The 26,587-nt window shown below is 38.9% G+C and overlaps 1 protein-coding gene across 2 annotated transcripts in view; it reads left to right on the plus strand.

The window, feature by feature from the left end:
* The window catches only part of PTPRN2 (protein tyrosine phosphatase receptor type N2), a 686,806-nt gene that overhangs the window by 218,045 nt on the left and 442,174 nt on the right, over nucleotides 1-26,587 (plus strand). For both annotated transcript variants that reach the window (XM_067470369.1, XM_060782574.2), the window contains exons 9-11: nucleotides 129-517; nucleotides 14,348-14,434; nucleotides 25,291-25,370. In XM_067470369.1, the coding sequence (XP_067326470.1) occupies nucleotides 129-517; nucleotides 14,348-14,434; nucleotides 25,291-25,370 (556 nt within the window). The remainder of the gene's footprint in view (nucleotides 1-128; nucleotides 518-14,347; nucleotides 14,435-25,290; nucleotides 25,371-26,587) is intronic.

Consider the following 26,587-nt stretch of genomic DNA (forward strand, 5'->3'; position numbering starts at 1 on the left):
TCAGCTCATCACAGCAATGTCAGTCTGTGAAATTCATAGGACTAAATCTGTGAATTACATATTGTTATTTTTAATCCGTGTGTATGCTGGGAAGCAGAAATACCCAGTGTGTTGTTTTTTTATTGTAGGACAACCATATGGGTACAAAACTACACAATTTCCTGAATGAGAATGTGGCAGCTGGAAACCTGCCAAAGGAGCCTTTGCCCAAAAAGATGTTTAAAACAGAGATAAAGAAATCTGAGGATTTAGATCTCTCCTCTTCCTCTGAGGAAGTGAAGGCTGGGATTGAAAACGTGAAGAGTGAAACATTCTCAAGGGAACTGATAGCTGAAAAGAAAGATGAATCAGAAGCTAACTCCAAAGAGCTGACGGAGCTTCATCATTGGATTAAGAATACTTTGATTCAGGATGAAAGTACTTATGAGGAAACTAGAAAGAAGATGGGAGAAGGCCTCCAGCTAGATGCAAAGTCTTCTAAAGAAGAGGAATACGGCTACATTGTGACAGAGAAAGAGTAAGTACATTCATGAAGTGGTGTGTATGTGTGTAAAATATAAAACTGTTACCAGTGATTCTTCATGAATTTAAATCCATTGGTCTATATCAGGGGTCCTCAAACTAAGGCCCGGGGGACGGATGCGGCCCTCCACGGTCATTTACCCGGCCCTCACACAGGGTCAACTTAAGTCTGTAATGACTCAAAAGCACACAACAACAACAACAACAACAACAATTCTATCTCATTAGCCAAAAGCAGGCCCACACTTCCCATTGAAATACTAATCAATTTATATTTGTTTAAATTGTTCTTCATTTTAATTACTGTATTGTTTTCAAGTGTTTTTTGCACTACAAATAAGATATGTGCAGTGTGCACAGGAATTCATTCAGTTTTTTTCAAATTATAATCCGGCCCTCCAACAGTTTGAGGGACTGTGACCTGGCCCTCTGTTTAAAAAGTTTGAGGACCCCTGGTCTATATCATAGCCTTATTTTGTAATTCACAGTATTGTATCCGCTAAAAATTTAATGTAATCTACAGTTTTTATTTTCCTGATTTTTTTTTAAATTTATAGTATCAGGAGCGAACCAAGGGTACAATTAACATGTATTTTAAAAAAACACAAAGTTTAGAAACTTGGCATTCTATTAAATGTCCTTTGATCAGAAGCTGGCCACTTGGAGTGCCTCTGGTGTCGCTGTAAGAAGGTCCTCCATTGTGCATGTGGCAGGGCTCCAACTGCATTGTAGTAAGTGGTCTGTGGTTTGCTCTTCTCTGCACTTTCATGTTGTGGATTCCACTTTATGGCCCCAATTTCTTAAGGCTGACTCTGCATCTTGTGATGCCAGAGCACAGCCTGTTCAACACCTTCCAGGCCACCCAATCTTCTGTGTGCCCAGGAAGGAATCTATGTATCAGCCACTGATTGAGGTTTTGGGTTTTCACCTGCCACCTTTGCACTCTTGCTTGCTGTGATGTTCCTGCAAGTATCTCTGTAGATCTTAGGAAGCTATTTCTTGATTTAAGGCATTGGCTTGCTGGCTGATATCCGCACACAGGAGGGGTTGGAGATGTCAATGCCTTGGGCCCTTCATTACAGGCTACTACTTTCCAGTGGAGGTCAAGTGGTGCAATATCAGCGAAACAGTATAATTTCTCCAGTGGTGTTAATGCAGTATCTCCTGTGATAACGCGATAAGTCACCAGAAGTGATTTACTGTACTGGTGATTCGGGATAATCATAAATAGCTGTAAATATTGTACAACCCCCCCCCCCCCACTCAAATAAGCAAGAAGAAGACTGATTTTCCTGCACATTTATTAATTTCTTACTGATTTGCCTTAGCTGAAGAGTGGTGCTGGAGTGCAGTCTGTTCAGCATCTTCCAAGTCACCCAGTCTTCTGTGTATCCTGGAGTGAGTCTCTCATTTGGTATCAGCCATGGATTGAGGTTCCAGGTTTTAGCCTGCCACTTTGGACTCTTGCTTGCTGAGCTGTCCCTGCAAGTATCTCTGTAGATCTTAGAAAACTATTTCTTTATTTAAGGCGCTGGCATGCTGGCTGATATTCAGTTTTCCTGAAATATATATTTTTGTTTCCTGAAATACAGAAAAGAGATAATTTGTTTTCACACGTTGTCCTTTTATGGCAGTGGTTCTCAACCTGTGCAGTTGTAGTTATCTGGAGGGTGCTAGGCTGGAAGATGTTGGCTTAGACCAACCTGTAGGTCCCTAGATGTTTTGGTCTTAAACTCCCAGAAATCCTAACAGCTGGTAAACTGGCTGGGATTTCTGGGAGTTGTAGGCCAAAACAGGATTGAAAACCACTATTTTATGGTCTAGTGGCCTGCAAAGTGCATTAGGAACAACATCAATAGGTTTCAAAGTGTTAAATTTCAAATGATAGAATGTTTGCCTTCAATTTATTGTAGTACATGCTCAAAATGTAACTTTTCTTTTAAGCCAGCCAAGTCTGCAATCAAAAGCACATTTATGTGGAAATATGTGTTGGTATTGTATCATAGCATTTAAGCTTTTGATCCCTGGTTAGACCCTCCAGTCTCTGAATAGGAAAGCTTTCAATTTTTGTTGCCATACTAAATGCACATTGTTTCTCATTTCATCTTTGACTCTGAACATGGCACCATAGATTCAGTCTACTCTCCATAAATATACAGTAAAAGCCTACGATAGGCCCGGATTTCTCACCATGTAGAGCAGGCATGGGCAAACTTAAGCAGCTGAGGGAGGAAAGGAAAGGAAAGGGCTCGAGGCTGTTAGGAATTGTGGGAGATGAAGTCCAAAACACCTGGAAGGCCAAGGTTTGCCCACGACTGATGTAAACCCATGGTAGAAGACATCTGTATATCTCTCTATAGAGTCAACAGGCATGCGTATTCTGTATGCTGAACTGTAAAGCATAAAATGGCCCTATATATTATTCAATGCCTTAAACCACATACAATTCCAGTAACATGAAAATTACAATTAAAGTAAAATTAATACATATTAAGCAATTAAAACATTTAAAAACATTACGTTCAATATAAATCACATAGTCCATAATGGTAGTCCAAAGACGTTCCATAGTCATTGCACATATTCCAAATCATTTATTGCACTGCACTATTAACCCAAAGCCTGATCCCAAAGCCAGTTTTTTTTACTTCCCTTCTGAAGGCTAGGAGGGAGAGGGATGATCTGATGTCACTGGGGAGGGAGTTCCATAGCCAAGGGGCCACCACTGAGAAGGCCCTGTCCCTCATCCCCACCAGTCGCACTTGCGAGGAAGGTGGGATTGAGAGCAGGGCCTCCCCAGCTGATCTTAATCTTCGAGGTGGTTCATAGGGGGAGATATGTTCGGACACTATGTTCAGAGACACTTGCTAACTCTGGTAAATGTTTGATTTTTCAGAATAATGGGAACCTTTGTAGCATGGGCATTATTTCCGAATACTTTCACAGTTCAGTGATGTCAACAAGGCCAATCAGTAACTTTAAAAAAGACAGCAACAGTGCCTTAATCATGGATTTGATATCCATGGTTTTATTTATCCATACTGCAAAAATATTCCCATTCCCAGATGTGTCTGTGGGCTCTCAAGTTCTTCCAGCGTGATTTTTGGTATGTATCCAACTATAGGCAAAATATAGAGTTCACTATTATCCACCGTTTCAGGTCTCCAGAGGGATCTTGGAACGTGTGCCTCGTGGACACAGTGGTCGCACTGTATCTCCATTTTAAATACTGTTTTTCCTAGCATCATTGAACTGCTGAAACCTGTACTTTCTGCTTGTCAGATTTTTATTAGCAAAGGTGTTTATAATAAAGGAATGAAATTGTTCCAGCAGAAACTGACTCTCTGTTGGCTAAATTAATGCATTGAGGTTAATAGCTTGAGTTCTCTTTGTGAAAAAAGTGAACTCTATGATACAGTTAGAAAGACATTCGAGGTGATTCACTCTTGCATTCTGAGCCTTTGCTTGGTTCCAGACTTATGATCCAAGAAGCTATTTAAGACTGCATCACTGCATCACAAAGACCTGAAAATATGAAATTATACCATAGGGCAGAAATAAATATTTCCTTGCTGGGCCTTTTGAGCAGGAAGAGTGAAGGGGTATGATATAGGTTTGTCAGAATGCAGTAGGAATATAGCCACAGGAGGGGCAACATTTGAGCATTACCCCTGGGTCAGAATTCTGCTTCTAATGAATTTTTTGTCGGTCCTGGAATTTCAAGTATAGCCTTTATTATATTTTCTGTGCTCACATTCCAATTAGAATTGTGCTTGCTCTTTTTCTTTGCATGCCTAACTGTATTTTGAATGCTTAAGTGAAGTTCGTAGTTGCTGATATTTTAGCAATCCAGGAACTGCCGGAAAATTTCATTTAGGGAGCAGAATTCTAATGCGGACAAGAAATGGCGGGAGGGAGCGCCCTCGTTTTGCTCCCCTGTAGCTATACCCCTGAATGGCAGTCTGCTTCACAGTAGGAGAAACCATAATTCATTCCTGCTGCTTGTTGAGTGACCTTTCAAATCTTTTGAACAGTGTGATCTGTATTGATACTTACTAATCATTGGCACTCATCTTAGTGATGATTTGATAGCTTTTGTGTTGGCAATTGTATAAGAAACCATTCTGGGCTTTGTTTTTGCCTTTTGTTGTGGTTAGAAAGCATTAAAATAGGCAATATGTGCCATTCTCATTAAGATTTTTCTCTTCTTTAATACTCCTCTTTTGGATGTGGCAACTGTGAATGTCTATATTTATGTATTGTCGAAGGTTTTCATGGCCGGAATAACTGGGTTGTTGTAGGTTTTTTTGGGTTATATGGCCATGGTCTATTGGCATTCTCTCCTGACATTTCGCCTGCATCTATGGCAAGCATCCTCAGAGGTAGTGAGGTCTGTTGGAACTAGGAAAAAGGGTTTATATATCTGTGGAATGACCAGGGTGGGACAAAGGACTCTTGTCTGCTGGAGCTAGGTGTGTGAATGTTTCAACTGACCACCTTGATTAGCATTTGATGGCCTGACAGTACCTGGAGCAATCTTTTGTTGAGAGGTGTCCTTGTTTGTTTCCTCTCTGTTGTTGTGCTGTTGTAATTTTAGAGTCTGTATTTATGGTAATAGTGGGTTGGATCCAAAATTAGTCACATTGGGCTGGTTCATGAAGTCATGAAGAGTTGGAAGCAACTGAATGAATAAACAACAACAAAAGAGAATGCATCTGAAGCAGGGGTCCTCAAATTTTTAAAGCAGAGGGTTGGTTTACAGTCCCTCAGACTGTTTGGGGGCTAGACTATTTGAAAAAAATATGAACAAATTTCTGCGCACACTTCACATATCTTATTGGTAGTGCAAAAATAACAATGAAAGAACTACACAATATTTAAAATGAAGAATACTTTTAACCAACATAAACTTACCAGTATTTTAATGGGAATTGTGGCCTGCTTTTGGCTGATGACATATTAAGTTAATTAGGATTGTTGTTGTGTGCCTTCAAGTCATTTCAGACTTAGGACAATCCTAAGTCTGAAGTTTAGGGTGGTGGCTGACTAAATGATTTTGGGGGGATGCATCCAGCCTGTAGGGCTTAGTTTGGGGACCCATGGTCTGAAGGATTAACTGAGTAGAAAGCATTGGCTCTGAGTTTAAATTTCTAAAACATAGGAATATGCAGAGGTACACCAGTAAATCTGGAAATATAACTAGATCTTGTCATTTGCTGTTGCTGTTATTAACATAATTTATACCCTGCCTTTCCCCCCTAAAATTGGAAGTCAAGGTAGCATACAATTTAAAATAAGGCAAGTAAAACTGAAAGTATAAAATAGAATTAAAGAATTCACAGTATTAAAGCAATTTAAAATATACATTTAATAATAATAATAATAATAATAATAATAATATTTATTTATATTCTGCTCTATCTCCCTGAGGGGACTCAGAGCAGATTACAGAATACATTTATGGCAAACATTCAATGCCATTATACAATTTACAAACAAAGACAGACAGCACATAGACAGAGGCAAGGCTTCCTTCTTTTCATTTCCGGCATCTGGAGGCTGTGCTCAACTTGGTCATGGGAACGTGCTGTTGTTCCATTTTTCCATGGCGAGGAGCCTTTTGTCCTTTCTAATCAAATTGTGGTGTGTCTTCAGGGGCACCTTTTACCTTCCCGCAAAGTGGTACCTATTTATCTACTCACATTACTGTTTTCAAACTGCTAGGTAAGCAGAAGGCTAGAGCTGACAGTGGATCATCCCACCCGTGGCTTGAACTGCCAACCTTCTGGTTGGCAAGATTTTCTGTAGTTGGCGGTTTTTAACCTGCTGTGCTAACCGCAGCCCCTAAATTCCACTAAAAATAGTTGAACATAAACAATATGATATCCCCAAGTGCCCTTTTCTTTTCAGTTCTAAAACTTCAGTTCTAAAAGTTTGCCAGAATGAAAATGTTTTTGCTGCTGATGGAATGACATCCATGAGGTGGCTGTTCTGGCCTCTCCAGGAAGGAAGTTCTTGCAGCCACCAAGAAGTTTCTATTTTGCATCACCACCAAATGTGTCTTTGAAGGTAGGGGGACTAAGAGAAGGGTGTCTCCTAAGTCCATATAGTCTGGACTTAGTCTATACGGGTGTTTACAACCAGACTGACAGTAATTCAGAATAAACTAGGAAAGAAGCCATCTGTGCAAAATTCACACAGCAAACTGATCAATCCATTGGATTGCTTTGACAAGACAGGAAGAATCTCTCATAATTGGTTATGATCTATAAATGATTCTCAACATTGTTTTAGACTTGCTTAATATGTTCTCTTTTTGTCATAATTCACAGTAAATGCCATCTAGTATCTCAGCAATTATTTTTGCTGCTTGTCCTGACATCCCGTTTTATCCATTTTCATGTTTGCTCTTCGCAGAGCATATGTAGTGGGTATGAACCTTGCCATCCTTGGGTTCGAGATTTCTTGTTAGCATATTGATTTAACATTGGCAGCTGACAGGGCCATTTTGTGTTTAGTAGATCATGAGTCAAGAGTTATGAGAAGATATGAAACACTAGAAAATGCAGGAATACTTTATAAGATAGAGAGCAGTAGGAAAAGAGGAAGACACTTTTTCAGATAAATGGACTCAAGCACAACTCAGCCATTGCCCTGCATGTGGAAGACCTGAGTAGGGCCGTTGATGATAGGGTGACTTGGAACCTTATCAGACACAAAGTCCACCCCATTTCTATCCACTTTAAAAACAATTTAAATACGGAATCCCACGGAGCCCATTGTACGGCACCAGACTACTTTTGGTGGTTTCCTGTGGGACTCAGTCATTAAACTGTTTTTAAAATGTGTAGAACCAGAGGTTTTGGAGTCGGGGCACAATCATCTTCAGAACTCCTGATTCATGCAGAAATGGCTAAAGGCCTTTATTTTGGCGTGGGATGGGAACTATTAGATTGTTGTAGTGACGTCAAATTGTGGGTGTTCCTGTGGATGCTCTCGACATATGCCTCAATGCTCCTTTTCTCACCATTAATCCTCTTGCATGAAACGTTAAAAAATAATGTATTTTTCAAGAATTGCACAATTTTAATATATTACAAATTCACTGTAGCTATATTTTCCCTCTTTTTAGATCTAGATTTTGGACTGCTGCTATTGGATGGCCATCTGTCAGGGGTGATTTGAATGCAATATTCCTGCTTCTTGGCAGGGGGTTGGACTGGATGGCCCATGAAGTCTCTTCCAACTCTTTGATTCTATGATTCTATTTTGAGGTTTCCCCATTGTCTTTTTTTTTTAAGAGAAAGTGGTATGATTTGGGACTACACTTGGCTATGTGATAGCTCAGAACATGGAAGAATACTGTTGAAAAGAACAAAAGTACATTGCATGTGATGGGGATGAAGATATTATCTGTTTTACTTAAAACAGATCAAAATGAAACTCTGCAGTAAAGAAGAAGAAATCAAATAGATGGACAAACTGCCTAGGCTTATTCAATTGCCAGATCCTTCCAAATTTGAAGAAAAATTGCAGCCTTTTTTGACTATTTTAAAGAAGAAAAGAAAATGAAAATATTGGGTTTTCTATAGTATCAAGGGAAAATAGTAGTAAAAGAATATAGTGTATAGCAAGAAAAAATATATCAAGAAGTTAGTGACAAAAAAACAGGATCCCCAATGATATCCAAGAGATCCTAGAAAGGTAATCTACCAGAGATAAGAAGTTTCATGACAAAAAGAATAGATTATGAAGAAGACAGCAGAGACAGTGTAGGAAGCGTTAGTTAGGGCTTTCTATTTTAGATTTCTCAACTTTTCTCTCTTTTGTTTTAAAACACTGTACACCCAATTTTCTATCCTTCTGTTTTCCTTTCTTCCCCTCTCTTTTCTTTTTTAACACAATAGAAATTCTTTTTTTATATTAGATAACAATGAAAGAAGACAAAGATGTGAGTTTTTAATCATCCCCCTGTTCTCTAGCCACTTTTGTACCTTTCTCCATTCCTCATACAGTTGCAATAAAAATTATAGGAGGAAAAAGGGGAAAAAAAGATGATGATTCCCACCACTTTCCCTTTCTCATGGGATGAGGTCGTTAGAGATCTCTCAGACATGGGTCACAATAAGTTGAAGTTAATGTGATCACACCGAACAATGAAAACAAGGCCTCGGAGAGCAAGTTCAGCCTGAATTCTCACTAGACTACAAAATGAGGCTACATGGTATATGGGAAAATATAAAAATGCTTAGTAAATTGAGAGGCAGAGGAAGAAGACCGCATTGCTTAATAAGGAGGGATACAGCGAAGAATTTGTAAGACCTGAGATGGAGTGTTGATTACCAGGGATCATGGAAGTCTCTTATTCATAGGATTAAAGTCAACTTGTTGCCAAACAGTGAGAAAATTCTGATAGATTCACTTTATCCTGGAAATTCAAAATTGGGAGAATAACATCATAGTAGCCTTGCTTTGGGGATTTGTGCATCTCACTCTAGCCAAACAAGAATCTGGAGTGTTCTCCTTGAGATATTCTAATTAGAATTCATTGCTTAGGCACCTGGTTCTACAATTTCTAGTATTGTGTGCTGGAACCCATCAGCTTGTCGTTATTTATTCATTCAGTCACTTCTGACTCTTTGTGACCCCATGAACCAGCGCACGCCAGAGCTCCCTGTCGGCCGTTGCCACCCCTAGCTCCTTCAAGGTCAAGGCAGTCACTTCAAGGATAACATCCATCCATCTTAGCCATGGTCAGCCCCTCTTCCTTTTTTCCTTCCATTTTCCCCAGCATCATTGTCTTCTCTAAGCTTTCCTGTCTTCTCATGATGTGGCCCAAGTACTTCAACTTTGCTTCTAATATCCTTCCCTCCATTGAGGAGCTGAGCACTATTTCCTGGAGTCTGGATTGGTTCGATCTTCTAGTGGTCCAAGGCACTCCAAGTATTTTCCTCAAACACCACCGTTCAAAAGTGTCTATCTTCCTTCACTCATCAGCTAAAGAACTAAAATCTTTTCCTCTACTTTAGATTATGTCCTGCATAATTTACCAACCATGAAAGGTATCTTATAGGAGTGATGTATGTTGTGTTTTGGCACCAAAGTCTTGGGGAGCCAGGAAACTGCAGTCAGTTCCAGCTTAGAACAGTACAGACCATGAATGCATAAATCTTTCCTTATATTATTTAAAATATTATATTCCTTTAGAACTGACTCAAGATACTTTGCAACTCAAGGTGATGGACAAGATGACACATATCCACATTTTATCTACAGAACCTAACTGAACTGACAGTTTAAATTTATTCCACAGTTGTAACAGACAACACCTCAACCTTCACCTGAGAGCTGTAGGCTAGTTTAGGAAGTATAGTGCACATAGCTTTGTCTTCTAACGGGGATGAATTGCCAGGGGGCTGTCACTGCTTGTCCGCACCACCTGTCATCAGCTGCTTGAGGCAAACACCTCATTTTCTCTAAGGAGAGACTGGATCTGTATTCTTTGTTCATTGCAAATATCTGGGTAGAATGGATGGGCAGATCGCCACAGCTATGGTACGCTTTCCATATGCCAAAGAAGATCTGCATGAAAAACCCACATCCAGAGTTCTGATGATACAGGGGCAAATATTTTTTGAAGATAAGGGGAGATTTAAAACCAGACTGTAATACAGTAGAGTCTCACTTAATCAACCTAAAGAGGTCAGCAGAATGTTGAATAAGCAAAAATATTGGATATTAAGGAGGGATTAAGGAAAAGCCTATTGAACGTCAAATTACGTTACGATTTTACAAATTAAGCACCAAAACAACATGTTTTACAACAAATTGACATAAAAAGCAGTTCAATACATGATAACGTTATGTAGCAATTACTTAATTTACAAATTTAGCACCAAAACATTGCAATGTATTCAAACAGCTGTGGATCCAGGCGGAAGGCAGACTGCGTTGGATAACACAGAAAGTTGGATGAACGAAGGTTGGATACGCGAGACTCTACTGTACTTGGATGTGTTAGTGTGCTGTGTTTTTGGTCCTAAAGAAGGAAAAGAACCAGTTAGATAACCTAAAATAACTCTTTGGATCCTGTCTACTGCCTATTACAATGTATTTTAATTCTTACACTTACCATGTTAGACTTTTAGCATCTCAGACTCCAATGTACTGTCTTTCTATGAACAGGGACTATTATTTTCAAGGAAGCTAAAATGAACAGAGATTGTTTGTTATTTACTTACTTACATAGGCGATCCTTCCTAGCCCGAGGATGATGGTCCTCCAAGTGTAGTGTCTTGACGGTGGGTCCATAGGTGGCTGTGGAGTCCTATTCTTGATCTGCATGTTCTTCCGCAATGAGGACATTGGTTTCCAAGTGGAAGGCAGTCCAGTCAGATTTGGCTTGTTGCACCTTCCTCTTGACATGTTTCTCCCTTTCGCCCTCCATTCGTACCTCTTCGAATTCCGCAGCACTGCTGGTCACAGCTGACTTCCAGTTAGAGCGCTCGAGGGCCAGGGCTTCCCTGTTCTCGGAGTCTATGCCACAGTTTTTAAGGTTGGCTTTAAGCCTATCTTTAAATCTCTTTTCCTATCCAACAACATTATGTTTCCCATTCTTGAGTGGGAAGTAGAACAACTGCTTTGGGAGACAGTGATCGGGTATTTGGACAATGTGGCCAGTCCAGCGGAGTTGATGGTGTAGAAGCATTGCTTCAATGCTGGTGGTCTTTGCTTCTTCCAGCACACTGACAGTGATTGTACTGTGGCCATGAGCAGTAGAACCTGTTAACTGGTGTCATCAAAGAAGATAATGTAATATTGTTTCTGTTTGGCTTCTAAAAATAGTAGTTCTGGAAAGTATCTGATGTCAAACTGCAATTGCTGGGTTCCCTATTTGTGATTTTCACACTGAGGCATGTGAATTTGGTGTGTGCGTGCCTGTTTTTATTTTGCGCTTACCTGTGTTCCATTGGAGTAATTAAGGTTAGGGAAATGGCAATATTGTATTTTCTCACCCTCTTGCTTTCCTGAGGGTGTTTGTAACCCTGCTGGATATTAGCACCAAAACGCTCTGCTCAGCCTCACCACTGTTGCCTTTGCAACTCATTTTGACATTCACTTTTGATTTTCTAGCCTGCAGAAATATTATAGTTTTATGCGTACAAATGATAGCAAAGAAATGCCAACAACATATTGTATGACTTTCCCTGCACCTCCGGGTAAAAATAATATTACACTGTTAAAAAAAGCCCACTCCAATTTCTGACACCTATCATCTCCCGCACATTTGAACCACTGTCCTCCGGAGTGAAGGATCTAATTAACACACAAGCCCCTGAGTCACGGTGACAGTCTGCTTTCATAGGGACCTGTGAAGAATGAGACTTCTACTCACTGCTAAGCTTTGAGATACAAGGGCAGCTTTTTAAATGAATAACCCAGGTAAAGCATTCATTCCCCCGCTCGGAAACATTAAAATTCCCCTTTATTTTTTTATAAAAACATAACAATATAATTGTATTACCCCTGTGGGGGGCAAAACATATTGAAATGCCAGCCTTAGGTTGGTGCCTTCTGCATATATGATATACTGTCCCTTGAGTTGTTTAAAGCAGGGAATGTGTCTTAAATTGTTTAAGGCAGGGTATGATTTGGAAGGAATCAAGAATTATAGTCTCCCTAGCTGACTCCAAATAAAAGATCATAACATATATAAATTGACATACCCTCAGGGACTATGTACATTGCTGAAAGATGTTTTAAACTAAATGTTAAGAACAGTGGTTTTTCACACTATGCAACTCATGCATGTTAATGATGATATAACACACATTGGGCTTATAATAACAGATTGGAGAGGTAACTTGCATTTGCAGTAAACTTTTCGAAAGAGGCTGAATAGGTGGAGATGTTTTAAAAATAGTTTGACACCAACCTTCTGATAGATTATTTACATGAGTGATATATAGGCAGAGTATTTCTTATCTTGAATGTTTGCAACCATGTGTAGTTTGGATTTCAGATATTTTAATATCTGTATTTGCATATACATACATAATGAAAAATCCTGGAGATGAGACCCAAGTTATACATATAGCCTGAAGGTAATTTTGTATAATATTTTTAAATAATAATTTTGTGCATGAAACAAAGTTTGGGTATACTGAACCACACAAAAGCAAAGATGTCACTATATTGGCCACTCATATTGCTATTTTTGGATTTTGGAATTCTGGATAGGAGATGCTCAAACTATATAAGGACCTCATCAGACGGAGGTCCATACATCAGGGAACAGTGGGGGGGAAACCATTAGGCAGCACCCCATATCATCCCCTTACCATTCTGCAGCGTTTCCATCTCCCTCTACCTTTATCCCTCTCTGTCTCTGGCTTAGTCAATGAGAACACGGGTAGTCACCCGTGTTCTCAGGGCAGCCTCTGAACATGCTTTCAAGGTGGAGCTGGGATGGAGCCATGCCGGAAGTAGCCTTCATCATGTGATTGTCAGACTCAGTCCTGGCTGCATCTCAGCAGCATCCAAAAAGTCCTGTGTGATGAGGTTGCAAGAAAAGAGTAAGGAAATTGGAGACTATGAATTCTCCAGTCAGAATGGCCACTGCAAACATTCTGGCTGGGCTGATTCTGGGGCTTGTAACTCAAAGACTAATTTATCCAAGCTCTTCATTCACAGGAATTCTGGCACAGAATATGTGAGAAAGAAACCTTTCTAATAACCAAACAAATTCAAATGTTAACCTAGAACTTTATAACTGTAACTTTACAACTAGTTTCTAAAATAGTGGTAGGAAATCATTGAAACCTCACTTTTTTTCTAGTTAAAAATATAATAAAATACTGTTATCTAAATCTGAAGGCAGTTTGTTGTGCACGCAGCACACTTGCACACTGTTTAACTTATAACTATGTAGGAGAGTAAAGCAAGTGGTGCTGTTTATTTATTTATTTATGATAAATAAAGAACTTCTTGACTGTGAGAGCCGTTCAGCAGTGGAACTCTCTGCCCCAGAGTGTGGTGGAGGCTCCCTCTTTGGAAGCTTTTAAGCAGAGGCTGGATGGCCATCTGTCAGGGGTGATTTGAATGCAATATTCCTGCTTCTTGGCAGGGGGTTGGACTGGATGGCCCATGAGGTCTTTTCCAACTCTTTGATTCTATGATTCTATGATTCTATGATATTTATATCCTGCCTTTCTCAGTCATATGGCGACAAGGTGGGGCACAATTCAATGCTATACATTCATAAAACTGCAATTAAAAACAATCAACATAACAATATAAAACATATATAAAAACCAATAAAACATGTAGTCTCTAGTGTCATCCTGTTAAAATTTATTTCCAGTAACATGTTCTTGAATTTACATAATTTTGTCTATTTTTGAAAACAAATCAATGTATATGGTAGAATACAACAACTTCTGCATTTCTCTTTGGTCTCATCTTGCTGTTTTCCTAACCCCATTCTTTCTTTCTTTTCTTCTTAAACTGCATTACATTTTTATTGAGAACCAAGATGAACTGGTCCCTGCATCATTGGGCCCATTACACTTCCTAACAATTCCATTTACACCTTATTGTTTGTCTTATTGCTGGAAAATTCAGGTGATTCATCATGCCTGGGGAAGCACCTGATCCCATTTCCCTCGATATCACAATCACTATGTGACAGGAATACTGCAAGGTTTGGCTTTCAAACTACCTAACAGACCAAGGTGATAACTCTTGTGGGACTTTTAGCTTCTCCTGTATTGATGAGTTCCATTTTCTTAATGCCTCCTTGTCTTTCTTTCTTTCTTTTCAACAGCCCTCTCACTGAAGAAAAGGGTTTGGAGTTAATCAGGGAAGTTGCGTTCCTTCTGAAGCTCCAGATGACAGCCTTTGCTGATATCAAGTATGTACACAGAATTCAAGCTTTTTGTTAATTGCGTTGTAATTCCTGGGTTGCTTCAGCAATAAACCCCATATTTTTGATGAGAGAGACAATAATCAAATTGCAATGGTGCAATTATTCTGAATAGTTTTCTAATATTGTAAATGGCATCGCAAGAGAAGTGTTTATCTTGCTCTTATAAAAAAGGAGAGCCATCAAATAAAGTTGATTGTAGGTTCAGATGATAATTTAAAAGGTCCTTCCTCCTACAGAGTATATTAACGTGTGGAATTTTCTTCTGTAAGAAATGGAATCCAGGGAATTAAAAGGCCTTAAAAAGGTTAACACAAATCTACCAAGATACGTTAGCTGTGAGAATTAAAAACTGGAACTCCCTATTTAGAAGCAATACATTTCTTTGGTTACAAGTTCCAGCATGCCCTTCTGCTCCTGAGCTTCCCAGAGGCATAGGCCTCCTGATATTGCTGGTTTTCATAGATACAACTTATGTTCATGCTAGTCTTGAAATGCACATTTTAGTCACCTGTTAGCAAAGAAATAGAATGCCCAATCTAAATTTGAGATATATTAAAAATGGAGATAAATTTGGGATTGGTCATTGATCAAGACAGATGCCAATGTGATTTATTCCACAAAAGCAGACTTAATTTAAAAATACTTTTTGATGTTATACAGAATATTTGGAAAGAGTGGGGTGTGCAAACACATGCTTTGGCCATTCTCCTGCTACATGTGTGCTCACTGTAAAATCTGCATAGCTCCTAAGTGCATACAAGCCTTTCTGTGTAGTCACAAATTCTGTTTTTCCATAGTTTCCACTGCATAAAACAATCACCCAGGGCCGTAGCCAGAAAAAAATTTCGGGGAGGGTTGACAATTTCGGCGGGGGTGGGACGAAAATTTTGGGGGGGGGGGTTGAAAATTTTGGGGAGGGTTGAAAATTTCGGGGGGGGGGGGGTTGAAACCTGCCTCCTAGCTCATGCTGAAGCAAAGACCACAGCAGGGGGCAGAGCAACCTTCAATAGCCTGCAGCTCCGCCCCTGTCAACCATCTCCACCAAGTCTGGCCTCCTTAATGAGAGCATTCAACACACACACACCCAACTTGGTTGCTTCACTACATCGGCTATTGCTGCAAGTAATGACAGTGTGAATAAATTGTCAATATTTGCTTGAGATAGTGCTTACAGTTCTGGAGGGACTCTTAATTTTTTGCATCTTATAGACTTAGCACGGGGATTTGGTTAACCAGTTAAAATTCATGAGTAAACCAGGTTTTTTTAAAAAAAATCTGAAACATTTCGGGGGGGGGGGGGTTGAACCCCTAAAACCACCCCCTCGCTACAGGCCTGCAATCACCCTATGCTCACATAACACTGGATATGTGTGGTCAGGTTATGTACATGACCATGTAATCTCATCCTACACATACATGTAGAATAAATCAAAGGAAATAAAAGCATGGAAAACCCAGAATCTGAAAATAAATATGTTAAATAGTGTTAGAATCAAAGGACAAAGGTGGTCCATGCCTTAATTACACCCAGAATAGACTACTGCAATGCACTCTACATGAGGCTGCCTTTGAAGAAGGCTGGGAAGTTGCAGTTAGTGCAAAGATTAATCGCCAGATCACTAATTGGGGCTAACTATAGGGAGCATACCTTCTGACAATTTTCCGGACCCAATTCAAAGGGCAGATTATTACCTATAAAGCCTTATGTGCTTCGGGTCAAACCTATCTTCACAACCGCATCTCCTTCTATGAACTGGCGGGGGCTCTAAGATCTGCTGAGGAGGCCTTTCTCTTGGTCCCACCACCATTCCAAGTATAGTTGGTAGGGACAAGATAGAGGGCCTTCTCGATGGTGGCCCCCTAGCACTGGAATGCCCCCTTTTAGAGAGATTAAGTTAGCCCCCTCTCTTTCCAGCATTTTCCAATCCAGTCTAAAAATGGCTTTTTAAATAAGCCTTTGATCTTGTGTAGATTTTAAGGGTTGTCTGAGGACTTTGATGCTTTGATGTCTATGCAATTGTTTTTATTTTATGTGCGGTACTTTGAGTAGGGTACAAATACAATTTTATTTATTTATTTAGGTTATTATTAAATTATATGTATCTGTTGCCCCGGATCTACAACATAATACTTTTCACAAGTGTTACTTGTGAACATTTTGCAGTTTAGGACAGCTGCAGAAACTTGTAATATATTCCATCTTGGCTTGAAAAAAAATGTCATTTTTATTATTTCACAGAGTTATTGTGTATCTGAGTTTTATGACAATGATATAATAAGCTTGCCCTTTGCTTCTTATTCACAATGTGGTATAAAATATGGTTTAGAAGCCCAAATCTGCAATCCTACACACACTTGTTTGAGAATAATCCCAATGGGATTTACTTCATACATACGGCCAAGTTTTCTTCTGGATATTATCTCTATAGCATGTTATATAATGTGGTGTCTTTTTCTTCTTCTCAGTCTTCCATGGGATATGTGACATTTGTCCTATGGAATATGTACATATCTTAGTCAAAAAAATCATGATGATGAAAATAAGGGTTTTGTCTGAGCTGTCAGAAGTAGCTATTTTGTGGATCTTTTATGAAGGCACTAGTTATGGTTAATCTGTTAATAGTTACATAGCTGCGAAACAAATTCTATTATTTTGTGTTACATCATTAGGGAACTATTAAAAGAATATTAACATGCTGATATAATTATGAGCAGACATAAAATGATGATAGGTTTAATTTTATAATCCACTTAGAAGTGTCTATGGCTCCCAGTGATTGATTGTTGAACCAAAGTAATAGGGAAGGAAAGTGGGTGACGATATCAGAAGGTTTGTTGTTAGTCATGCAGTGGCTTATGTTGTAACCTGTATGATATGAGCAATATTTTCCTCCTCCAGTCTTCAAATTATGACCTTGAATATAAGAGGTAAAGCTGAGGTATATGTAAGTAAAATATACTACATAGTTCATGCTTTGTTTTTTCAGTTCTTGTTTTGCTTGAACCTTTTTTCATGGATTTGCCTTTATGGTTCTATTCTGCATTCTAAAATGCAATAGTAAAGTAAATCGAACCTTTGAGACTACTAAACACTTAAAAGTCATATAAACTTCTCAGCAGTTTGTCCCTATAAAATAAACATTTCTAGTAAACGCATTCTGTTCTGCTGGTTTTTAAAAGTCTGGATTTGCCCTATAAGTAGTTTGTATTCATAATGTATATATATATATGTGGTTCATGTGTTAAATAAAGTGCTAAGTGCCACCAAAGATAGTAATTTTTGAGTTTTATATCTTTCTGAGAAGTGCTGATAATAACTTGTATATCAGGTATGGGGAAACCCAGGCCTGGGGGCTGGATGCAGACCCTTGGGCTCTTTTCTCAGGCCCTCCTTTCTCTCACCATCCTATCCTTCCTTCTCTTTTTCCTTCATCTTTCCCTCCCTCCCTTTCTTACCTCCCTCTTTCTCCTTCCATCCTTTCTTCTTTTCCATGTTTTCATCTTTCCTTCCTCCCCTTTTTCCTCCCTCCTTCTCTCTCTCCCTCTTTCTCCTTCCTTCCTTCCTTCCACTCTTCTCTTTTTCCTTCCTCCTTTCCTCCCTGAGGATGTTTATCTGGGAGAAGAGAATATGAGAACCATATTTCAAGATTTCAAAGGGTGTCCCATTGAGGAGGAGGTGGGAAACTGACAATGCAGGGCACAAGGGAGCAATTGTTTCAAATAGCGTGGAAAGAGATTCAACTGAAAAGATTAGGAAGATCTTCTTGAGAGTAAGAGCTGTTGGAGAGTGGCATAGGCTGCCCCCAAGTGTGGTGGAGTCTCCTTCTCTTGAGGCTTTTCCACAGAGGCTGTCTATCAGGACTGCTTTGATTGTGCCTTCTTGCATGGAAGCGGGGTTGGACTGGATGGCCCTAGGGGGTCTCTTCCAGCTCTAGGATGCTAGGATTCTATATCAGGAGTAGGCAATATGGGGTCTCATGGATACACTTTTTCTCTCCCACCTACCATCTCATCCTGACCAAGTCTAACCCTTTTGGGATCCAAACTAACATTTTCTGTCTTTCCTTCACTTGCTGCCACCTAAAGAGAAGAGAAAGGGGAGGAAAGGGCAGGGAGGGGACTTGGAGAGAACAAACCTTCCTCCCGTCCCATCCACCCCACCTTGCCCCAGCCCACCATTCGGCCCCAAAGTTAGAAATTTGCTCATGCCTTCTGTATATTCTTGGTAACATGTTAAAAATATAACAATTGCTGCTAATGTGCCCCACCCTTTATATTTTTTCATCAGTCCACACATGTTATTCCCAGCTGTCTGATGTGAGAAGAGGAAATCAATGAAGGTGGTTAATTTAAAATCAGCTGTTAACCTTTCTCTCATACTTTGCATAAAGAACATGGTCTTCAGAGTTTCGGTATTGATGAGATTCACCTTAAAATGCTTGTGTGATTCATAATACATACAGCATGTTATTTTATGAGATGTATAATATTTTCTGAGAGAAATTATATCCTCCTACAGTCTACATTAAGCCAACCAAAATCCTAATAACATAAAAATTTTATTTACTACATTTATTTACTTCATTCTCACTCCGCAGGGGACTCAAGGCGGCTTACAAAGAACCCAATGCTGGATAAGACTAGCCTAGTTTAACATCCTTCGGCCAACCCTATGTTTTGGGAAATCCACAGTCAGAATATGAGATAATAGGCCTCTCCCGTCGTTCTGAAGGAATCCCATTCCAGAGCCATGCTGTCTCTGATCCTAGAGGAACGATAGAAGCTACTGTGAATTCTCCTCCTCTCATATTCTCAAGATGCATATAATTTGCTTGTAATTGAGACTTAAGCAAATACATTTAGAATTGGAATGAAAATAATCGAAAACTGATCTAGTTTGGCTTGGTGAAGGACAGGGGAAAGTAGCTTATTGTCTAATCCTTTATCATGCCTGCTTGAACATTTGCGATAGAGGTGTGTGTATCTGATGGTGGCTGTTCTGTCATATTGGTATCACCTGAAAAACCCAATCATCCATTTAATAAAACCCATCCATCCAGAACCTAAACAGTGATGTGATACTTGCTGTTTCCACTTCATCATGCTGATAGGTTATGACATAATGCATGTGTTCATTGCAAAGGTGAACGTCTCAGGGAATTATCAGTAGCTTGGGTGTGGATTCGGTACTGTGTAATGGTGTGAAACCAGTTTATTTAACCCAGCATGCAATCTGAAGAACTGCAGTTTGGTTTCTTGCTACATCTCTGCTGAATCTTTTACAGTTATTGTTTAATATATCGTTGCTTTGGGATTGTTTTCAGCACAGATTGATGAAACATATTCCAGGGTGATCTCTCAGTGTAAAAGGTGGCCTTTCAACAGAAAACTGTGTGTTTTTTCTTCCAAGCCGAAGGTGCATGAAAAAAAAAGTAATTTTGTCCTTCAAAAGTTTTGTAAATGTGATGTGAACCAAATCTAATATAAAAAAGAAACACAAAAGAGAAAGAGAAATGCCAGTTTGAATAAGGGACAAAGTAAATGTTTACAGTCACTTAATTATTCAAAAGCCATTTTGTGTACATTCTGCTCTTATTATTTGGCATTTGCTCAAGTGGTAGTCAACTTAATTGAAAGAAATCACCTTTTACATATCTCATTTTAAGCTGTGTTGGACTTATATAGCTGTACATTGCACCCTCAGATTCCTGCTTCTGATAAACAGATTTTCGTTTCTCTGACAGGGTGGATCCAGACAGGCCTATATCCCAGGAGAACCCTGTCCACACCCACCCTAGAAAATGCACACTTTCTGGGGTGGACGTCCAGATGTTTTCTCGGGACTAGTCCAAGAGAACATCTGGAGGCCCTACCCCCTCCCCTCAAGCCCCCAGATCTCTTTAGAAAAGTAGTGAAAACTTACTCGGCCTCTCTTGGCATGTAGAAATGATGTGCCAGGAGATTTTCCTCCCCCCTCCCCCCTCCGCTGGCCGAAGCCTGTAATGGAGGCTGGGTAAGTTTTCACTTCTTTTCTAAGGGTTCTGGGAGCTTGGGGGAAGGGAGGGTGGGTATTCCCACAGTTTACTAGGCTTATTTAAACTGTGGGAATACTGTCTGGACTGTAGTATTCCAGAACTGGAAATAGTGGGTTTATCCTGTGCCTTTCAAGAAGGTGGGGAATAAACCCACTATCTAATTAATTAATTTGCTATAAACAACTTATTTCTGTGGACTTTCAAATGGTTTGTGTCCCACATTATTAAACTTCCTTTGATTTTCTGAATTGATGGCATATGGTAGTAATTCCATAAACCCATATTATCAGCATATTAAGATATATGTTTTCTCACTTCTATATTGACATATGTGTTACATTATGCAGGTATAAATCAGGTGTGGCATTATACATACTCGGGTTTGATATTTTCATGTCTTTAAGTTTTATTAAAATTTTGCAGTACTAGAAAAGACTGTCTTACTGTGTCTCCTTTAAATACATACTAGGATGCCAGGATACATCAAATTAGTGCTAATATGTCAAGATTTTGTGACTTGGAATTCGGATAAGATGATATAGCATATTTCTTCATAGCCACTGAGAAATCTAAAATAGATTGTTAAGATGATATCAATGGCATCTCTACATTTAGTCCATTTCTGGATTGGAAATTTAACATAAGCAATTCATTGTTTGTAATCAGTTTATCTCAGGGTTTTAGTACATGGTACATCATAGAATGCACTCAGTTCCAAATAGAGATGGGGATTTGTAAAGTGCTGTGTAGAATAGGGAATTATAGTAGGTGACACCTACCACATGGGAGTGACAAAGAACACACATAGCTGTGAAATGCACATGAGCTGTGTAATTTTGAAGCTTACTAAGCTTCAGAGCAAATATGCTTCTTTTTGATGTAAAATATATACTTTGCTGCTAATAGCAGGCATGGCTTTGCCACCGGAACTTGCTGTTCTCAAATCCTTTCCACTAGGGGGTATGGCAGACTGTAACTTCATTTCACTGTGATTTTTCTTTGTATTGCACTAATAAGTATCTTATGAGAAGAAGATGTGTGGTCATGTGAAGTTCAATCCATAATCTATAAGAATTAAAATGTTCTCATTTATAAAAGTAATTGAGAGCTACAATCGAAAGTGATGCAGGCATTATTGATCATGTCACCATTCTTTCTCTTCAGGTTCAGTTTCTTCATTCTCAAATGAGAAATTATATGCTTTCAGTTCAGGTTAGAATCAGGAATAAAATAATAGAAGATGATAACAAAATAAACATTTCCCCATAGGATGCTGAGTAAATCATAGGAAATGTGTGTATTTTGGTGGGTTTAATTTTTTTGTTTGCTTGCCTGCTTTTTCAAAAACAAGAATTAGGATTGAGTTGTCGTAGGTTTTTTCGGGCTATATGGCCATGTTCTAGAGGCATTCTCTCCTGACGTTTCCCCTGCATCTATGGCAAGCATCCTCAGAGGTAGTGAAACTTCACTACCTCTGAGGATGCTTGCCATAGATGCAGGGGAAATGTCAGGAGAAAATGCCTCTAGAACATGGCATATAGCCCGAAAAAACCTACAACAACCCAGTGATTCCGGCCATGAAAGCCTTTGACAATACAAGAATTAGGATTCTTCTTGTCAAGAAGTAAGGATCTGGCAGCCACTGCAAGATGTTTTGGGAACTTTTATGATAGCTTCTACAGGTTTTTCTTTGCAAAAAAAGTATTGCACAAAAACCTTTTTGCATTAAAAATGTTCATTCTGTACAAAATGCCCATATAGAATAATTCATTTGCTGGGGGAAAAGAGTTCGTGAAATTTTCACAAAGAAGTCCTAAAATGCAGATACTCTATTGACTGCTTTAGTTTTTTGATGGAAGACTTTTTCAAAAAATGCAGATATTCTTCACATTCTTAATTTCCTGCATATGGTTTTGGGGAGAAAAGCCCAGAAGAAAATAGTGCAATACCATCTATCTAGAACAGTAGTTCTCAACCTGTGGGTCCCCAGGTGTTTTTACCTACAACTCCCAGAAATCTCAGCCAGTTTACCAGCTTTTAGAATTTCTGGGAGTTGAAGGCCAAAACACCTGGGGAGCTACTGGTTAAGAACCACTGATCTAGAATTAAAAAAAATATTAATATTATATCTTGACAATAATTTATAAACCATAATTTGATTTCAAGTGTTTTATTTGGTTCTAATCTGATGTGATGCATACATTTCATGTGTTTTCACATGTTCTGAATTGACTTGTGAAGGATATAATCACATCTATGTATGTTTGGAATATTTACTTTGCTTAATACTTTATGTTGTTAGATTCAAATGAATTGATTAAAATGTATTGTATTGAAAATATGTATTATTAGATCTAATGATACAATTCAATGCTCAAATATGATTAATACATTTTACATGTCACAACAAACATGTATCAATGCTTCTGGGGTACTTTGATTCCTTAGACCAGTTGAATTACATAGTTTTATATTTATGGCCTGTTTTTCATTTGCATAATTTGTTAGATTAGTGTGTGATGTAATCTGCCCCAAAGGAGACAACACTCTTTACTAAAGAGCCAGATCATGGATGATATGTGACAACAGTTTGTTCCCAATGAAATGTATCGGGTCATAAATACTAGTATGCCCTTCAGTGGGATTAGTATTTAAGAGCTGTGTCAAAACAATTGTGGTTAATCTTAGCCAGGCTTCACAGATGGATAGCTGTGTGGGTAGCAGAACAGTATCTCACACGTTAATGCCACCAACATAAAGATCTAATGAAAGGAAGACTTTCCCTACATCTTTCCTCTTTTATTGTTTGCATGTTTTCTTAACCATCATTATTACGTGAATTATCATAAGTGATTGTTACAACTGTGGAAAGGCATCCTGAATCTGCACTCAGCTTAACTGAACTGAAAGGATAGTTGTATGGTTTCAATTATTATTCTGAGCTCCTTGGCTGAAGGACAAGATGTAAATAACACTACTATTTAACATGTATGTGTCAGTGCTACCAAGACTATGCAAGGTGTTGTGCCGAATAATGCAGTGACAACATTTCTCCCAGTTAAAATAGTTTTTGTAATCATTTAATGCATTTCCATTTTTTATGTTATATGTTTTTCTTATGCATAATAGAAGGTTCACTTTTCCATATATTTAACATATTTTTTACTGAAATGTTTATTCATAAAAAGCACTGGAGCTGATGTTTTTATATAAAATGTGTTTGCAGTGTTTTTCAATGGAAAAATATGAATTGCTTTTTAAAAAAAAACAGTTTGCTTCCCCACACCTCCAATGAAAAGGCAAATTTGCAATGGATGTACAACAGCAGCATTTTTTTTTATTTACAGCATTTTTACCCCACCCTTCTTACCTTACAATGTGGACGGATTGGCAGAATTTAATACAAATCAGAGTTAAAATATTTGGTTGCTCAAGCTTCCTGGTCAGAATTACAGACTTATGATTCCTGAAACATGTACATGGCTATAAATGTTTTAAATCAAAACACCGTAACCTCTGTAATTTGCATTTGTTTCGAACTCAAGTGCTATCCCTTTCATGTACTTTGAATAAAATAATTGTATGAGACTGTAAGAGGTGTCCTCCTGAACTGTATTGGAGATTTACCTGGTCAGTCATATTGTTTCCAATGCCATCTTTCCATGCCCCTCTGGAAAGAGACCTCTAACTGCCAATTTGCTACGGGGCTCAACTCAAATTGCTGGCTTTGGCCTATAAAGCCCTATTTATGGTTCTGTGTCTTAGGACGTTATTACATGGAAGTGGTAGATCGGAACTGTGTTCAGTCCATTGCTGGTGTGCTATCTCCACATGATAAACTCACCCCCCTGCTGTTGATAGGAAAACCTGTCAATAGCTGTAGATCATGCTATGTTCCCATCACTTACCTGTTGTGATGAAGCCACTTGTGTTCTGTGCCAGCATTCTGACACTGAAATGACATTAGGGAATGGGGTTCTCCTTATTTTTACAGAAAAAATAAGTGAGAGATAACAAAACTAACATATTTGCATACCTCTGTTCTCAGAGTTTTACATAAAAATAAGACCACACCTGGAATATTGTGTCCAATTCTGGGCACCACAATTCAAGAGAGATATTGGCAAGCTGGAATGTGTCCAGAGGAGGGCGACTAAAATGATTAAGGGTCTGGAGAACAAGCCCTATGAGGAGCAGCTTAAGGAGCTGGACATGTTTAGCCTGAGGAAGAGAAGGATGAGAGGAGATATGATAGCCATGTATAAATATGTGAGAGGAAGCCACAGGGAGGAGGGAGCAAGCTTGTTTACTGCTTCCATGGAGATTAGGACAAGGAACAATGGATTCAAACTACAAGAAAGGAGATTCCATCTGAACATGAGGAAGAACTTCCTGACTGTGAGAGCCATTCAGCAGTGGAACTCTCTGCCTCAGAGTGTGGTGGAGGCTCCTTCTTTGGAAGCTTTTAAACAGAGGCTGGATGGCCATCTGTCAGGGGTGATTTGAATGCAATATTCCTGCTTCTTGGCAGGGGGTTGGACTGGATGGCCCATGAGGTCTCTTCCAACTCTTTGATTCTATGATTCTATGATTCTAATACTAATTGTAACAAATTTGCGCAGTTCCATCCTATTCCATTTGTAATTAAATGCATATGCATCTCAATCTGCAAGTGAGATTTAAAATGATTCATAAATGTATAACTGTACTCAAGAAAACACAGTGGAGAGAAGAGACTGTCCTTGCATATTTCATGTATAGTGTTTTTCTTGCTGACCAATACCTTGTTTTAATTTTTTTTGGTAGCATGCTGGGGCCAGCTGTGACCTTCAAAGTACACTCGAATGCCCTCAATGTCACCACTGCTGATGTTGCCAAAGCAGCAGGTAAGAATCCTTATTGACCAATACTAACTTTTCTCCACCCACCATTGAATTTCGAAAGACAGACCCAAACAAAAGGAATGCCTCTTTTCATCAGAAGATTGACGTTTAATGAAATAGACATTGGAAGGAGAGGTAGCCTAAATGGAAAACTTAAGTGTAACATCTCTCACTCAATTTAAATGGCTTGACACATCCTTGTTTGTAAAAGAATTGAATTAAACGGAGAATGAAGTCTGGATTACATAGTGTCCACAATGTTGTGCTTGAAAGTGGGGGGAGGGGGGCTGGTTTTAAATGAATATTTGACATTAGTGACTTCCAATTGGTATAGTTTGGAAAGCACAAAAGAAGTATTATTACAATTAAGCCTTTATTTCTGGAGTTTGCAATAGGCTATAAATGTGTTTGTGCTGTCAAATTAATTTGCCAGTTCCCATGACCCTGAAATGGTAAGCACTGCAGATAGACAATTAACAATTCCTTCTCTAAAGGAGCCATGGCAAAACACTGTTGATTTCCTTATAATCATTTTGCAGTCTAGTCTAGCTTGTAGATTGTTTTCCCTATGAGAACTTGTGTCTGGAATACTACTGTACTTGCTTAGGGAAGGCCAGCCCTTGGGGTTTTGCTGCCTCAGATGAAGTTTGTTACTCCTTCTCCTCTCTGTATCTTGTTCTTCTGATATAAACCTGGTATTAATGATAAAGAATTGACCTGGATGCTTCAGTGCTATGAAAACCTAACTGTTCAGCAACTGCATATTATTGGACTGTCAGTGTAGTTCAGCATGGAAATGGAAATAACTGTATCAAGATATATAACAGCAATGTGGCACGAAGGAGTTGAAGAGAGACACTTCTTGGACAATGTGGAGATATCATTCCTGTTACACACATTGTGAACGATGCTATATAGTTCAATGGAACACAAGTCAGTGGCAAGTAGTATGGATTGTGCAATGTGGTATTAAACTAATTTGTATGCCTGCCCTGCAGTTCCAAAGCCTTTGGTTGATAGGTTCTTGTTGTTTATTTGTTCAGTCACTTCCGACTCTTTGTGACCTCATGGATCAGCCCACACCAGAGCTCTCTGTTGGCCATATTATTGGATTGTCAATGTAGTGCAGCATGGAAATGGAAGTAACTGTATAAAGATATAAAGAAAGGAGATTCTATCTGAACATGAGGAAGAACTTCCTGACTGTGAGAGCCGTTCAG

The sequence above is a fragment of the Anolis sagrei genome, chromosome 6 (genome assembly GCF_037176765.1).
Source record: "Anolis sagrei isolate rAnoSag1 chromosome 6, rAnoSag1.mat, whole genome shotgun sequence".
Lineage (NCBI taxonomy): Eukaryota > Metazoa > Chordata > Lepidosauria > Squamata > Dactyloidae > Anolis > Anolis sagrei.